Below are 14,110 nucleotides of genomic sequence, written 5' to 3'. Positions count from 1 at the left end.
AAACATTTGCTGTGTTGTGACAAGTAACAGAGCCTGTTTTTGTTTGCAGTATTGGGAGAAGGACTGGACAGGGAAAGTGACACTTTCCGTGCAGTGCTTTGCTGTATGCATCTTAAAGGGAAGCTGCAGGTTGTATCGAATGCTCTTTCTAAATCATTGATGGGTGAATCACTGGTAAGTCACAATTGCTTCTGCTTCTGGTTTTCAGTATTAATATACTTTCAGATAATAACAAGATGGCTGCCTGTGGAATCCTGACCTCTCAGAAATGTAAACAAATTATAATACTAAGATACTAGGGAAGGAGAAACATCAGTTCCAGCTTCATCCATAACTGAGGCAGCAGACTGACTTCCCGGGATGTTGCTTATATTCCTTAAGTAGCAGCAAATGCATTGATACAGGATTAATGGTTCAAACATGAAGCAAAGTATACGCTACCATCAAATAAATTCATGATAGGAAAGCGTAAAGATAATTTGCTTTTTCAGATAAGTAGCTGAACAAATTGGCTTAATTCTTTTTCAGCATGCAAGGCTAGGTTTTCAGGTTTTTGTATCAGAACTAATTTGGGGGATATGGTTCCGGACTTGAATGGCTTTTTTTTAAAAAGTCTAGACTAAAACTTGGAGTGGATGCACTTCATCTGGGTATGGAAGTGTTGACTGCCACTATTAAAATTTGCCTTAGCAGCTGATTCTCCAAAAGGTAAATCCATCACCTTGGTTCCACAGAAGACTCATTGTGCATTTCTGCTTGTGCAAGGCAGGTCTGCCAAATCTTCCATGTTCCATATATATAAAATGGTAAACGAACACTCATGTATTAGTAGCCATATAAATCATATTATAGAAACGCAAAACATTACAACCCATAAGTTTACCCTATATACATATATCCTCCCCTCAAAAACAAAAAAGAAAAACCAAACCAAAAACAACAAAACAGTAAATAATAATATAATAATAATATTTATTTGTATTCCACTTTTTCACAAAGGAATCAAAGCAGATTCCAACAGTATAAATAAAACATCAAATAGTTAAAAATTACAATTTAAGAACCCCAAAACCCAACCCCTCCCCGCAATATTGACTTCCCATTTGCCAAGACGAACAGCATATCCCTTCATTCTTTTCCCCATTCCTTTCATATATAAACTTTCTGTATTCATTTACTTCATTTTTAACATCTTATAATTAACACAGGAAGAAAAAAATCCACCCTTTCCTTATAACATCATCTCATTCTTAACCTATATAAAATCAGTTTTCATTAACACTGTAAATCACTAAGTACCCAATGAATATTCCAATGATACAAGTTCAGTAAGCAGCTTGGCAAAAATGGCAGTGTCTTGGTGAACCACAATAAATCACCTTGCGAAGATTTTGCTGGGTTGATATTTCAAAACTGTAGATAATCAGGGTGGTAGTATATACCAAGTACTTGAAGCAGTGGTAGCAATGATATAAGGTGCATTACTATCTCTGGTAGCAAGATGGCTACTTCCAGACTTTATGTGACCATTTCGACTCAAATGCCTTCTTCAGTAATGATATAACATTTCTATTCTGGATTATAGTGTATTGAATCATGGATTTTTTTACTTGTAAAATGAATATGGCCTAAAATATGGAAGCATGGAATAGCTTACTGGAATCATATCTTCTTAGTAGTCTGTAACCCCGCTTCGATCCTTGGGAGAGGCGGGGAAACACAAATTAATAATAATAATAATAATAATAATAATAAAAACTATAATCTGGAAAAGAAATGTTATATCATGTTTATGGAAACATGTTAGGATTGCACATGCATTCAGAATGTCTTTCTTGCCAAATAAAGGCAGTTTGTTTGCTTTTAAACAAACAAGCTTCATTTATATACCGCTTCATACCGCCTAAGCAGTGTCTAAGCAGTTTACAACTGTAAGCTAATTTCCCCCCAACAATCTGGGTACTCATTTTAGCGACCTTAGAAGAATGCAAACCTGAGTTAAGCTTGGGCCCTTTTGCTGGTCTTGAACTCGCAACCTTATGGTTTTGAGTGAGAGGCTGCAGTACAGGCATTTAACCACTGCACCACCGGGGCTCCATGCGCCACCAGGGTTTATAGTATTTTTATATATAGTACTATAAAAGTGATATTAAATATACAAATACGTTGTCATTGCACATCAGCTTAAAGGATCTACTTACATCAGCTTGTAACATTCAACTGTGCTGAGCTAATGTTATCAGGAAGTAAGGTCCAATAGTACATGAATTGTAATATGTTTGCTATGTCAGTAGCAGTATAACTTGTACAAGTCTGCCCTGAAAGTTCTTTTATTTTAACCTCACTGACATGGATGAATTATCTGTCCATACCAGAAATGTTTCTTCTGTTATTAAATGGCAACTCATTTGGTCTATGGTTCACATTTGGTTGCACACTTGGTTGTGCCAAGTACAGCTTGTTTTTTGCAAGGCAAGAACAAGAGGGTGGATCATTCACGGTTAAGGTGTATATGAGCTCAAGGCTTACTCCCCTCATTCAAGGTTTACCAACTAATGCTAGCCCCAAATGTTAAGTTTTAAGCTGTCCATGAGTGTTACTGTTATCAGTTTTTCTAAAGTATTTTAGGAGACAGTTTCATGTCTGGGAGAAGTATTTTATCAGGAATAAAAGAAGAACCTCTTGAAAATTAAAGTGAAACTAAAGTGATAAGTCATAAATACAGTGCATAGAAATTTCTCACATTCTTAAACTGTAAGCATCTCTTGGTTTGTGATTAGAAAGTGACACCCAGAAAATTATACTCGGCTTGGATACATGTCTGCATTTTTTAGTGTATTTCACCCTATTTTGAATTGTCTTATTGTGATACCGAATACATAAGATAAGCATGCAGCTAAATTCTGTGTTAAACAGAATACTGCTGAAGAGGGAACAGTGCCTCTCAAGACAGCAGTTTTATTAAATTTTCTGAAGAAAAGATAGGAAAAAGAACTTGCGTTTTTTATTTAACATAGCAGATGATAAACAGGCAGTGTGTGATAACACCCTTTCTTTGCAGAACGGGATGGTAACTAAAGATTTGACGAGGCTCAAAACCCTTCTTGTTGAGACAGAGGTAAGAATATGTATGGTACTGAGAGAAAGAAATGTTTCCTTGACATAGCCCTTCTTTATAGAGCACCAAGGCATTATACAAGAGCAATTTTAAAATTCCAGTTTTTTTATACCATAGAAAGTTATTTAAAAAAAGTAATTGCTGTAGCTACAAGAATCAAACAATTAATTAGTCAGTGTTACTGATAGTTTTAAAAACACTGTTTTTATCACCTGTAACTAGAATACTTCCTTTTAGTTTCAAAAATTCCCATGTAAATGCAGCAGGAGGGATGAAATATAAGCCAGTTTTTGAAGTTTTTGTGATATTCCTTGGTCACCATTTAATGAGGCCAACCTCCCATTACTGTCAAAGGAACAAAAATGTGCCTTACACCGCAAAAATAATAAAATAATCTCTAAAGTTACAGTCATAATATAAGTTAGTTGTACTCTTTTTAATTGGAAAAAGGAACTACAAGTAACTCACACTGTGTAACTTCTAACAACTTACTTCAAAGGTGCAGTAAAAATAATATAGACTAATCTTTTTAATAAACAAGCTAAAAATGGTTGATCTCCCTTTTGATTGGAAACAAGTGAACTTCTACATCAAACAGTGTTCCTTTTTATTTTTGAACTCTGTTCCAATCACAGTTAGGGAGCAAGCCATAGCTTAGTTCTGATTCGTTTGGAATAACCATAGTAGAATTTAACCAGAATTCCACTATTTTCAGGTAAAATGGGGGGGGGGGGACTCTGACTAGTTTAAAAGTAGATGTGAAAGCTTCCTATACAGTGGACCCTTCCCATCCATGTGGGACTCCTGCACCATGGGGGAAATTCCAGATACTCAATCCCTATATTATTCAGTAGGTGGTGATGTGTGCACATTTGTGTCCGTGAGCACATATCATTATTGAATAACATAGAGCATGGGGATCTGCAAATACTCCAATCCATGGATAGCCAGCCCACCGATATGGCTGGCACACTGTATAGTCCTTATGGTTGTTGGTTCTTGCTCATTATATGAACAAATAGCCTTGTTCATATAATGCTGAATCATACTTGAGCATTACATCAAAAAGACCCAGTAAGTCATGCTGCCCAATTTTGTCTATCATTATTTAGAAGTAGATTCCACTGAATCCTGTGTGCTTTATTTAATCTTAAAGAATTGCAACCTTATGTGTGTGTCATGGTTTTTAACTTTTGAAGTAGACTGAGATTCAAAAAGGCCCATGTGTATAAATGAATTGTTTCTATATACAGTAGGGTTCTTATAACCCTTCATCCTGGTGCTCCATTCCCCACATTGTAAATGCTACTCTAGAGACTTTCCAGATCATAAGGAGTGGGATTTCATGGGAAGGATATAACACAAAATGAAATGCAAAATTCCTAGAATATTCTTTGAATTCTCAATCAAATTTAAAATAAATAAATATCAGTTTAACTCTAGCAGACATTATTATTTGAATTAATTTCCCACTATGTAAACCTGATTCTAAGTTATGATTATCTTTGGTGGACCTGCACCTGGCACCTTATTTATTTGTTTTTTTTAATTTAATATCTGGCCCTCATTACATGAGAATCAAGGCGGCTTACAACAAGATTAAAACAAGAAAAAAAGTGATTATAAAAAGTTAAAACATAATTTAAAAAGCTGTCATGTTAGAAGACTATTAATTTAAAAGTATAAATTCATTTTAAAACATAACAATAATGCTTCTGTTTTCTGAAAATGAGTGGTTGGTGATTAGGGAATGTATTTGGTTCTCCCCCTCCCCCCCACCTCCAGAATGTGCTTGCCAAGCAGGTTATCTGGCATCTACCCTTACAGTGTTTTTGGTATAGGTAAAGTCTTTCATTTCCTAAAGGCTAAACAAGATTTAAATTTTTTTTTGGTCACTGATGCTTTTTACAGTTCATTAGTTGTCACAGATTTTATTTAATTTTTTTTAAAAAAACTTGGCTGCAGTGCCAAAGGAGGAAGATATACATTCTTAAAGTAAAGTTAAAATTTGACACATATTGCTTTAAAAATGTTAATTTGCCCCATTATATTACATTTATTGAAACTTGTTTTATACTCTTGTGTTGAATGTTGTGCAAATGATGTGCTTTATAACTGCAGGCAGCAGTCGCTAAAGTACCCTCCGTATACCATGGTGAAGAGTTGGAAGAAGGTAAATTAAACACAGAGATTAAAAATAGATTTTTAAAAACATTTTGAATGAAGGTTTTTAGATGCTTTACAGGAGAAGGCAAAGCCATGTTTCACTCATAATTGGAAGTCAGAAGAACACAAAACAATAGCAATAGTAAGAGCAAGTACATTTCTATACCACTTACGAGTGAACTAGTACACTCTAAGAAGTAGTTTACAATGTGTAAGCCAGTTGCCCCCAGCAAGCTGGGTATTAATTTTACGGACCTACCAAAAGATGGAAGGCTGAGTTGACCTTGAAGCCCTCCTCGAGGATTGAATTTACAGTGTTGTGGCTGCAGTACCAGCATTTAACCACTGCGCCACCAGGGCTCCTGTTGATTAATTAACAGTGATGATTATGGCTAAGAAGGAAGTTATGGTGCAAGGCGTTCTGCATTTTGAGAAGTACCAGTGGTAGGTTGGCAGACATCCACCGTACCTCATCCTCCTTGCAGCCCTCTATAAAGCTTCTCCTATTGGTTCATCTTTTTCAGAGGAACAGGGTGTAGAAGGAAGTGGGATATGGTGTACCAGAGAATCAGATGGAATCAACTTTTGTGAGAGGTACCCTGCCCCCAAGAGACGCTATATGGAGTGGTGTTGAGGAACAGGGGTTGGTAAAGTTATCTTCCACAGGTCCCAATTTCTCAGGACCCAGTTAATGAAGGTGTTACCATGGAATCAGCCACTTGCTATTTGTGGGAAATGACAGGGTGTGCTAATTACTTGTTTGTTCATCTGTACTTACCTAACAGTGTGCACTCTACTTTCCGTTACAAAATAAAGTCAGAACTTATTAAAAATATATAAAATACAATAAAAGTGGCTCAACTAACTAATATTTTGTTGACATTCAAGAGCATCTGAGTCTTTCGTGAGATAAATTTCACTAATGTAGTACCTTAATAATAAATGTTTATTTTTGATGGAGAATGTGAGGGTGTCCAGATGTTGCTGGTCTACAACTCCCACCATACCTTAGCACTGTCAAGATAGGGCTGATGGGAGTTACAGCCCAACAACATCTGAAGGATTACACATTCCCTACAAATCTACCAAATGCCATAAAATATATTTTTTTAGCATAACATCTTAGTTGCTGATAGAAAACAGGTGTGCAATTTTAATATTCCTTTTAATTCTCCAACCTTCAGTTGGAGGTCTTCATTACTTGAACTGTTCTTTCTTAAAAAAACAGAGGGCTGCATTTAATTTGTTTATTCTGTTCATGGAAGAACTTCTCCGAGCACAGTTTTCCTTCTGTGAACAGCAACTCCTTCTATTCATAGTGTATTTGCCTTGAATCCAAACCAGAGATTGGCACATTGGAAGGTACTAGCATTTTAGCTACTGTGCAATCTTCCTTATATTGTATGTAGTTTCTGATAAGTATGACAAAATGTAATCAAGTGGTCCTAACACTTGCTAAATTTAGACACCCCTTCTGAGTAACTTTGCACTAGATCCCACTTGACATGTTGCTGTTGAGGCAAGAGATCAGGCTACCTATTTGGCTTTATTCAACACAAAATATATGCTTGCTATTAGGAATTATAGAATAGTGACAAACAGAAAAATAACTTTATAATTACCTGACAGGAGCTCAGGATGGTTGGCAGTTTCGCCCCCCACCCAGGGGAGTCACAAGTAGTGAAGAGTACACGTTATGCAAAAGGTAAAGTACTATATTTTCTTTATTTCTCAGTGTTGATTGGTATATTCAAATAATGTGTGTGTGTGTGTGTGTGTGTGAGAGAGAGAGAGAGAGAGAGAGAGAGAGAGTAGGGGGGAGGGAAGGAGAGAACAGAGATACATAGAAGTGGAGAACATGAGTGCTCTGTCTGAAAATGTCTAAAAGAAAATTGTCACGAACTATCAGTTTGAATTACTGAAATATCAAGAGATTTTTAAATTATTAGCTCAAGTCCTGCCATTTTTAAAACCTTGCTAATGTGCATTGTATATTATAAAATTAATCCAGGATTGGGATTTATGGAGATGTTGTTGGACTGCATCTCTCAAAATCCCTAGCTAGTATAACTGATGGTGAAGAAAGCTGGAAGTTTCAGCCCAATAACATCTTGCAGGCTACATGATTCTTATCTTCCTTTAAACTATAGTAATTTAAAACTCACACATTAGAAAATTCACTCCCACAGAGTATATATTGATGCAGATATCACTCTTGACATGATAGTATAAAAAATACTTTCTGTTCCTACAGAAGGTGTCTGCATCAAAAGTACATGACTTGATCTCAACATGATTTGTTTTAATAGAGAGGCTTTTGCAAGAGTGATCCCTGATTATTGTCAATAATACCTTCTTGCTGTAACCCTCAGTGCCACATCCCATATTGTTGCAGGGGAACTGAAATATGCTATTCTGGTTGGAACTAGCAAATGAATTCATGCCTGAATGTACATCTTTTCTCAAAAGCACCCCAAAAGTTTCAAAAGCAAACAAACCTAATATGTCATTCTTTAAACTAGTAACAGGCTAACTTAAAAAGCAATCTCTGTAATATGATCCAGTCTACAGCCAGAGCAGAGATTTAAAGATATAGTCGGCCCTCCTTATCCACAGATTTTTTATCCACGGATTCAAGCATCTGTGGCTTGAAAATACTCCAAATAAGGATAAATTCCAAATAGCAAAGCTTGATTTTTCATTTTATATAAGGGACACCATTTTGTACTGCCATTATATTTATGCCTTATCCACAGATTTTGTTATCCATGGAGGATCCTGGAACCAAACCCCAGCAGATAACAAGGTCCCATTGTAGTTATAATATGCTTGGATATAATTTGATTTTTTGTGTTGGCGGACTGTTTGTGGATTGTAAAAAGGGCACAGAACCTGGCATTTAGCCACTTGTATTTGCAAGGGAGTCAGCATGGTGTAGTGTTTGAATGTTGGGTTAGGACTCTGGGAGATCAGGGTTCGAATTCTTGCTTGGTTTTGGATACCCACTGGGTGAAATTGGGCAAATCAGCCTCTCTCTCTCAGAGGAGGGCAAAGACAAAATCCCTCTGAACAGATCTTGTCAAGAAAACCATGTGATAGGGTTATCATAAGTTAGAAATGAATTGAAGGCACACATCAACAACATCCTCTGCAGCATCCAAAGATTTGAGCTGTTATTAAAAATGGAAGAATTTTGTTTTCTTACAGTTAGTGCTGTTAGGCATGTGCTTAGCTTATTCAGAAAGGCTTTTAAAACAGAAAGTCTTTCAAGAACAGGCTGGAGGTGTTGTACTGTTTTTAGGTGCTTTTGTCTTTTTAAACTGCACTTTATTCTTTTAATGAGCGATGTGTTTTAATACTATAATTCTATTTTAATGCTCACTTTTGTATGTTTTTAATTGTATTGTTCTTTTAAATTGTGAACTGTTTTGAATTCCAATTTTGGAAAAAAGACGCGATATAAATAAATATAATAAAGATAACAACAATAACAGCATTAGAAAGATTATAACACTGACTCCGATCATGTCAAATTACAAAGTCCAATGATTATTCAATAGGAATATCTTTAACATTTCTATTGAAATCGATGTGTTTGGCTAGGTGGTTTCCCATTTATGTTTCTACTATGTTTGTGTTAATAGAAAACTTGAAAGTCTTTAATTTTTTTTTTATTTTGCACCTTTCCTTGACAACCTTTCTGAGGGCAAGCCCAATCATTCTGACTGCCTTTTGACCCCACAGGAGGACTGCTTTCCAGCAGCATTATCATGGGCATAGAATTGTAATATGTTTTACTGCAGCCTTGATTTAAAAGTACTTTGCTTCATCCTTGTCTTCAGTGAAAATTAAAGTTTGAAACTAGAAATTACATCATTATCTCTGTATTTTCAAGACAATTTTTGTTATTGTTGTGTGCATTCAAGTCATATCTGATTTATGGTGACCCAAAGGCAACCCTGGGGTTTTCTTGGCAAGTTTCTTCAGAGGGTTTGCCATTGCCATCCTCTGAGGCTGGAAAATGTGAATTGATCAAGGTCAGCCAGTGAGTTTACATTTGAACCCTGGTCTCCAGAATCATAGCCCAATGCTCAAACTTCTATGCAGTGCTGGCAAATATTCCATCTTAGAGGTTGTCCATAATTTTGCATTTTCTCCCTGCTGTGCTTGGTTAAAACACCCCATTGCACAAGAAGTTCTTTATCTTCCAAGCTCCCACAAAGCGTATGCTAATTTCTTGTTACATAAACAAGTCACCACAAACAGAAACACAAAGTGGGGGCAGAAACATTAACCCCTTTTTAGTTGTGCAAGAAAACAGTATATCTGAGTGACTAGTTCAGAGTTAAGGCAGACATGCTTTTAGGAGACTGAGAAGGAAGGAAGGAAGGAAGGAAAGAAAGAAAGAAAGAATAAATGAATGAATAAAAGGATACTGGAACCTCTTTCACATCACAGAATTATAATACTTTGATGCCACTTTAAACTGTCACACCTCCATCTGATGAAATTCTGGGATTTGTAGTTTTAGTAGGGATTTAGAAATCTAGTACCTCCCTAAATGACAAGTCCCAGGACTCCAAAAGATGCAGCCATTGCAGTTGAAGTGGTGTCAAAGTGCTATAACAGTGTGAAAGGGCCTAAGGGAAGGAGGAAGGAAGGAAAACAAGAGAGCAAGCAGTGCTTCTGTTACCAGCATGGCTCCCTGGCCCACGTCATGGTGGTGGCAGTATCCAGTCAATGGGATTCACTTCTGGAGTTTATGTTGGCTAAGGTGGATCGCCTGATGCAGGCTGATTCCCTTAGCTTGCCCCACCAATTCATAGTGAGCTTAATGTCTCCTCCATGCCATCCACTCACATGTTCAAGGGTATCAAGGCTGTGAATAGATCTGTACCGGTTGCTTTTGTGTCAGGCTGACTCCACACAGAGTTGGTTACTTCCAAAATGCCTGGCTGAAGAGTTGGAAGTTCAGAAGTAGCTCCTACTTTGGAGAGATGTGCAACACTGTGTTCCCACATAATTGTTTGTGGGACTTAGCACACAGCTAGCCTAATCAACATGGGGGGGGGGGGGAAGAGACAGACTGGCAAAATTGTAACTCAAAGCAGATTGAAATCACCCCTTCTGAAGATGGATTGGGGCCGTAGCAAACGCATGCTGTGGTCCCAATCCACCTGAAAAAGAAGTGGATAAGATCCGCACCTTTTGTTGCCAGGGAAAAGCCGACTTTCCCGGGCCTGCCGCAGCCCCGTCATGATGCTCTGGCAGTGTGCGGTGTTTAAGTGCCATGCTACCGGAGTGTCATGAACTCATCCATGTTTGGGCAGCCAGGAGGCTTCAAGCTGGCTTCTCGGTGTTATTGCAACATATGTCATCTAAACACCGCATGCTGATGATGCCTGGAAGTAGGCTTATTTCACCTGTCTGTTCAGACTCTGAGTTCCTGTTAAATGTAACAGGTTAGTTTCTGGTGGTGGCTGTAACTGATAGTGTTGCATTCTTTAATAGATCAAAATATTTATTGATTTCAATTGGGTATAGTACTATCATCTGTAAATAAATGTTGTTCTTGGTGGTCTCTGTGAATTACAAATGGGTTATCCTGCACCTTCACAGTTCATATTTGGAATCTTCTGTTGCTATTACATAAGTGTTTGGGCAATAGCCCTGCCTACTCTCCCAGTGACCTACCACTTGCTTCCCACAGAAGCCCTCAGTTTTTCTGTTTGCCACTACCACAGCATCTAAAGAATGCTTCAGAGTTTAATTATCCTGTCAGACTTTGATTTCTGTGTTTGACATGGTCTGTCTTGCACTTTGGTGATCATTTCTTCATTCTCCATTTGCCACAGTTACTTTAAAATAAGTGATTTCTGGTGAAATACTGGATACTGGATACTACTTGCCTTGCGTTTTGTTCTTACATAGGTAGATTGTAATACAGTTGTGATGTTAACAGCTCTGCTGTATGAGCAAAGCCTATCGGAAGTTTCTTAGGTGGTTGGGAAACAGCCTAACCCAACATAGATCATTGGCTTCTTGTTCCTCTAGCTATCTAGACCTCTAACCAATTAAAAGTCCATGGTGTGGAAACCCTGTCTCTCTCTGATTTCCTTTTCTGGTGTCTGATAGCTGTATCAGTGCTGATCTCAGAGACTGTTCACTTAATTGTCTTATGCCAATAAGTGGATTGGGTTCTCAGAATGCGTTTGGCTTCAGAAGATCTCTCCAACATTACCACAGCCACTCATGTATTGGACCTTTTGGTGACCTTATCCAGTTGTTGTCCCAGTCTTAAGTTAAGCATCTCTTTTCAGCCATATCACGTCAATTCCGATGACTTGGTGAGTCTTCTTATTTATTAAATCCAAGGGTCAGCAGTTTTTGAATTGTTGCAGGGTTTTACACCCTCCTAGAATGGGTATGTTTCTTTTAATGGTCCAAGGAATGCTTGAAGGCAGTAGCTTCTACTTCCAGATTTCTTTTAGTGGTCCAAGAAGCATTTGAAAGCAATAGCTTCTTCTCCCTTCTAATTATGCACCTGGTGGATCACCTGTCTGTTGGCGATTGCCATTACCAGCAGAGCTGCTATACACTTTGCAAGGGGATCAACCTCACCTTTGTTAGGCCAGATATTCCTTTGTATTGATGGTCCTGTCCTATCTCTTATCTGTCTCAGACAGGGCATTTTCTCTTCCAGTATTCTTGTATAACTGCCTGGATGTTCGTAGGATGCTAACCTCCAGAGTTATTTCCTCTTTCACTCACCTGCTAAGTAGGGACAGCTTGCGTCTCCGCAGCTTCTCTATAAGTGGATTGCAGCAACTTCCTGTATGGCATATGAGGTAGTAGGCAAGCTGCTCCCCCCCCCCCCCCCCCCGGTGAGAAGTCTTTCAATTAAAGTGATTGTAGCCTCAACTACGTTCCTGAATGGGATTCCTCTGCATGACATCTGCAGAATTGCCACCTGTTCAGACTGCTCACTTTTGTATTTCATTATTCCTCTGAACTCAGGGTCACAGGTGGAGGCTGTGTGTGGGAGGGCTGTGCTTTTCTCTTGTGTGACATAACACTCCCTTATCCTATGATTAATAGTTTTCTACTTTTCCATTTGTGTAATTCACAGAGACCACAAGGAAAGACAGGTGGCTTAATTAACTGATTTTCTTTGAGTGTTCATCTTTGAAATCACACAACCCTGCCCATCCTCCCCTCATTGTTTCCTGCCTCCCCTTAGTTTCTGGGCTGCTTATTTGGCATCCATGGGTGGGAAGCGAGCTGGAGAGGGGGCGGTGCTACTACAAAAACATTTATGTAATACCTCTAGAAGTTTCTGAATGTGCACTATGCAGGTGTAGGATAACTCATTTGTGTGATTTCATAGATGACCACTCCAAGAATTACAGTTACAAGTAAGTAGCCTGTCCATTTGTGTTGAGGGCTTTGCTGGATAAAACATTTTTATTATTCAAGTAGGTACATTTAAAATGCCTTTGCAAGCAATGAATTTTCTGTTTTATTTAAGAAATAGTTTTTATTTAATACTTTTTAAATGCATTTGGTGAATTAGCAGTGCTGTGGCATGTCCAGGATTACTTTAGTTCAGAAAGATTCAGTAGTGAACCAGAAAACTTTATTCAGAAGCCAAAGATGAATCCAGCAGATGTATGTGGTCAGGACTGAAAGACCAGCATTAACACAGAATAAAGCATACCGTAATTCAAAATTTTATTGGACTGACAACTCATTTGTCTACAAATCAAACAGGCTTACTTTCCCCTTTTCCCATGGTCACCCCTCCTTTTAGCCATACTATCTGTTTTCATGCAACCAACCTTGAAACTAGTTTTTCGTGGGTTTTTCGGGCTATGTGGCCATGTTCTAGGAGAGTTTCTTTCTGACGTTTCGTCAGCATCTGTGGCTGGCATCTTCAGAGAATGCTTTGCCTGGAAAAATTGGGTTTATATATACTGTGTGAGCCTGGGAATGCAGGAGTGATTTGCCTGTGTATTGTTCTGTGTTGATGGCTGGCCTCAGGCTGGGAGGCTAATGCAAAAGAGGATTAATGTCTGCTAATTGGTGATCATTATCTGCTGGGAAAGCCCCTGATTGTGAATGGTTTCCCATTTGCATTTGCTGAGTCCTTATTTTGCTATTCCTCAGGACTGGTAGCCAAATTTTGTTCATTTTAAGGGTTTCTTCTTTCCAGTTGAACTTGCACTGCAGACTGGGCCATCCAGAAAAATCAGCAGTAGCAGAACATGCCACAAACCATCCTGGGTATAAAATACAGTTTGAAAACACCGAAGTTCTGGACCATGCCAACCACTACCATGTCAGGATGCACAGGGAAGCTATTGAAATCCACAAACACCTGGACAATTTCAACCGGAAAGAAGAAATCCTTAAAGTGAACAAAATTTGGCTACCAGTCCTGAGGAATAGCAAAATAAGGACTCAGCAAATGCAAATGGGAAACCATTCAGAGTCAGGGGCTTTCCCAGCAGATAATGATCACCAATTAGCAGACATTAATCCTCTTTTGCATTAGCCTCCCAGCCTGAGGCCAGCCATCAACACAGAACAATACACATGCAAATCACTCCTGCATTCCCAGGCTCACACAGTATATATTCACCTAATTTTTCCAGACAAAGCATTCTGTGAAGATGCCAGCCACAGATGCTGACGAAACGTCAGAAAGAAACTCTCCTAGAACATGGCCACATAGCCCAAAACCCCCACAAAAAACTATGGATGCTGGCCATGAAAGCCTTCGACTTTACAACCTTGAAACTTCTAGCACTGCTGGTCCCCTTTCCC

At 38.3% G+C, this 14,110-nt stretch overlaps 1 protein-coding gene across 3 annotated transcripts in view; it reads left to right on the top strand.

Annotated features, from left to right (window-relative positions):
• HELZ (helicase with zinc finger) overlaps positions 1 to 14,110 on the top strand; it is a 183,029-nt gene that overhangs the window by 29,698 nt on the left and 139,221 nt on the right. For 2 of the 3 annotated variants that reach the window (XM_089540895.1, XM_089540888.1), the window contains exons 4-7: positions 50 to 174; positions 3,062 to 3,118; positions 5,240 to 5,291; positions 6,914 to 6,989. In XM_089540895.1, coding sequence (XP_089397021.1) covers positions 50 to 174; positions 3,062 to 3,118; positions 5,240 to 5,291; positions 6,914 to 6,989 — 310 coding nt within the window. Of the gene's footprint in view, positions 1 to 49; positions 175 to 3,061; positions 3,119 to 5,239; positions 5,292 to 5,806; positions 5,879 to 6,913; positions 6,990 to 14,110 lie in introns of those variants that run through there. The other variant, XM_089540904.1, reaches the window with a different exon arrangement.

The sequence above is a fragment of the Sceloporus occidentalis genome, unplaced genomic scaffold (assembly GCF_023333645.1).
Source record: "Sceloporus occidentalis isolate IW3139 unplaced genomic scaffold, rSceOcc1.0.p SCAF_1, whole genome shotgun sequence".
Taxonomy (NCBI): domain Eukaryota; kingdom Metazoa; phylum Chordata; class Lepidosauria; order Squamata; family Phrynosomatidae; genus Sceloporus; species Sceloporus occidentalis.
The sequence above is the reverse complement of the archived record's forward strand: the minus strand, read 5'-3'. Positions and strand labels throughout refer to the sequence as shown.